Source organism: Trichinella spiralis, assembly GCF_000181795.1.
Source record: "Trichinella spiralis strain ISS 195 chromosome Unknown Scfld4280, whole genome shotgun sequence".
Taxonomy (NCBI): Eukaryota; Metazoa; Nematoda; class Enoplea; order Trichinellida; family Trichinellidae; genus Trichinella; species Trichinella spiralis.
The window spans coordinates 1-2,683 of NW_003531219.1; the positions used below are offsets into that span (position 1 = coordinate 1).

The 2,683-nt window shown below is 36.3% G+C and overlaps 1 protein-coding gene across 1 annotated transcript; it reads right to left on the reverse strand.

The window, feature by feature from the left end:
- Nucleotides 1-1,700: 1,700 nt before the first annotated feature.
- On the reverse strand, nt 1,701-2,112 carry Tsp_13241 (putative S-adenosylmethionine:2-demethylmenaquinone methyltransferase). The gene is made up of 2 exons (XM_003367437.1): nt 1,979-2,112; nt 1,701-1,890 (listed from the first exon to the last, which is right to left on the reverse strand). Exons 1-2 carry the CDS (start codon nt 2,110-2,112, stop codon nt 1,701-1,703), a joined length of 324 nt encoding a protein of 107 aa, XP_003367485.1.
- Between the last annotated feature and the right edge of the window lie 571 nt (nt 2,113-2,683).

Here is a 2,683-nt window from a genome sequence, read left to right on the forward strand (position 1 = left end):
TTTCGAAATGTTAATTAAGGACGGGTACGGGACCGAATGGAAGTGTAGGGAGGAAACCCCGAAAGGAATAGTCTTGTTGGCATTAGGGAGTGGGAGTGCCCTGCAGGAAGAGTGAAGATGACCCGTTATTTGATCACTGGCCGCAAAATGTAGCATGTGAAGTAAAGTTTTATTTGTCCTTTCTGTGATGCAGCGATTGATTTTTAGTCTTCTCAATTGAATCGTAGTGTATCATGTAATGAAGAACTTTACAAGTTGTTTAGTCTCTTTTGTTTAATAACGATGTAGTGTTGTTAGATAAAGTTATTAAATATACATAGATATTCGTAGCAGAATAATGAGGATAGTACGAAGGTAAATTCTTCGTCCGATTATCCAGAGGTTTAACTCCGTACACTTGGGGACAAAATCGCCGTCTGATCATGCAGACGCGATTGTTTCAGGAAGTTCCGATTATCGCTGGAAAAGAGAAAATGGACAGAGCAGTCCATTTGCAAATCAGTAAACCTACACCACCACCACCACCACCACCAGTCCCGTTTAACCTCTTTTTGCAATGGGGAAGCGGGAATTTGAAAAAGAAAAAGAAATTTTTTTTTTGAATTTCAACCTTCACCATGAACAAACAAGAAAAATTCCAATATATCCAACAGAGTTGCTAGTAGAAAAAACAACAGCAGAAAAAAAAAGAAAAAAACTGTTGCTTGTGACCTGACATTTTTCCCCTCAAAAATAGTGAAAATGTGAAAAAAAAAAAATTTTTTTTATCAAATAAAATTCACCACAACTGTGACCTTTGGCCGTTCTGGATCATTTATTTTTTGTGTAAAGAGAACAACATTTGTTCGTCAAGAGACATTTAATTTAAAAAAAAAATGTCACGGACACACAATTGCCAACCGATCAACCGACCGACCGACCGACCGACCGATCGATCGATCGGATTGGCTGTGTGAAAATTCAAAATTAACCTTCCAACAACTTTCAAAGATCTTTTTCATCTACGTCAAATGATATCAGTATTACTGTAATAATTGATTTTGCCTTCAAATGAACAAAATGGGTACTACAAAATTGAAAAGAACCATGCTAGAGAATGTTTGTTGTTGGATTAAATTTAAATGTGAAGAAAGTTTGAATTCAACTTTTTTATCTGTTTCAAACATCAAATACAACTAACTGTATGTGTAACTATGTGTAAATAAAAATAAACTCTCATTCCCGTTGATGAACAAGTGTACAATTTAAACAAATAAATAAAAAAAAACTCTGCTTACCTGAAAATTTCGACTGTCGTTGTTGTTTAGAAGAAGAAAAATGAAATAGATGGAAAATCGTAACAACGTTGAGCAGAATGAATAAAACTGTTCCACTCCATATCCATCGATCGCGGTAGTTGAAAGGATTTAATTTTAATAATCAACGTGCGAAATGATCACAACTCCGGCCGGGAAATTTTCTTCCAAATAGCGCCAGAAAGCTTTCGAAGCAGACGAAAATTTATGAAGCTGGTTGGCGAACGAACAACATGGAAGAAGAGGAAATGGGTCGTGACAGTTGAATTTTTATTGTCTACGCAACCAGATTAACCAGCCCGTTGAACTCTGACCACCCGGATCATGCCGCTGTCCTGCCATTTTGTCTGCTTTGGACGTGGTCGACGACGAAACTTTTTTCCCTTATTCGAACCAAATAGTTCATCACTTGTTCACAACTGTTCCCATTTGAAAACCTCTATTATTATTATTATTTTCTAATGTTTGCAATAGACAACGAAATGATTCACACACATCCCACCAGGTCGACCATTCATCCACCGTACAACCGTCAGTGTATAAAAAATTTGTTTCATATTCCAACTTTCCATACAACACTTGTCGTGTCAGCATGCTGCTATTGTTCATGTGTTATAATGTGTTCATGCAAATTATGCAAACTTATTCAAAAACTGTGCAACTTCGTGAAGGGGAAGAAAAACTGGACGGTGTAATTTTTCTGTCCAACCGTTACGGTGCAAGGATTATTGCCAAGGCCGAAATTTTCAATCGACTGTCCCAAGAAATATATTTCATAATAAGTCTCACGTGAACAATAATATCTTCTTCTCTTCATTCTATAAGGATGTGCTTGAAAGACCAACTAGCGATCTTGACCATACACATCAAATCCAAGAAAAAATTATAGCGACGTCGTTTAAATTTACTTCCTCTCCTTGTCAACAAGACAGATGATGATTTTCTTACAAAAATTATCCTACCCTTTGGCCGATTCGTCATCATAAACACTACTGCTATTTGACACATGTGCACACAGTTGCAACATTTCCATCACATCTTGCACATGGGTATTACCACCGGAATTTTTTCTTTATCACTCAAATTGTCAGCTTTGACACGAGATATGACGATTGTTTTTTCTTCTTATTACAATTTCCCAAAACGAAACTTATTTGGGAAGAGAATTCGACTCCACACACGCATCTGACGCTCAATTATGCATTAATATCTCAAACACCGAACACAATGCGATCTATTTTTACAGTCCACAAACAACTTATATCTCTACATTAAGTACTGTAATTTAAAAAAGTGATTTATCTACCAGTCCTGATTGACATATATCTACTCTCCGCAGAATCTTTTTCGAAATTTATGAGATATTCTTATGCACATCATTCAACTAC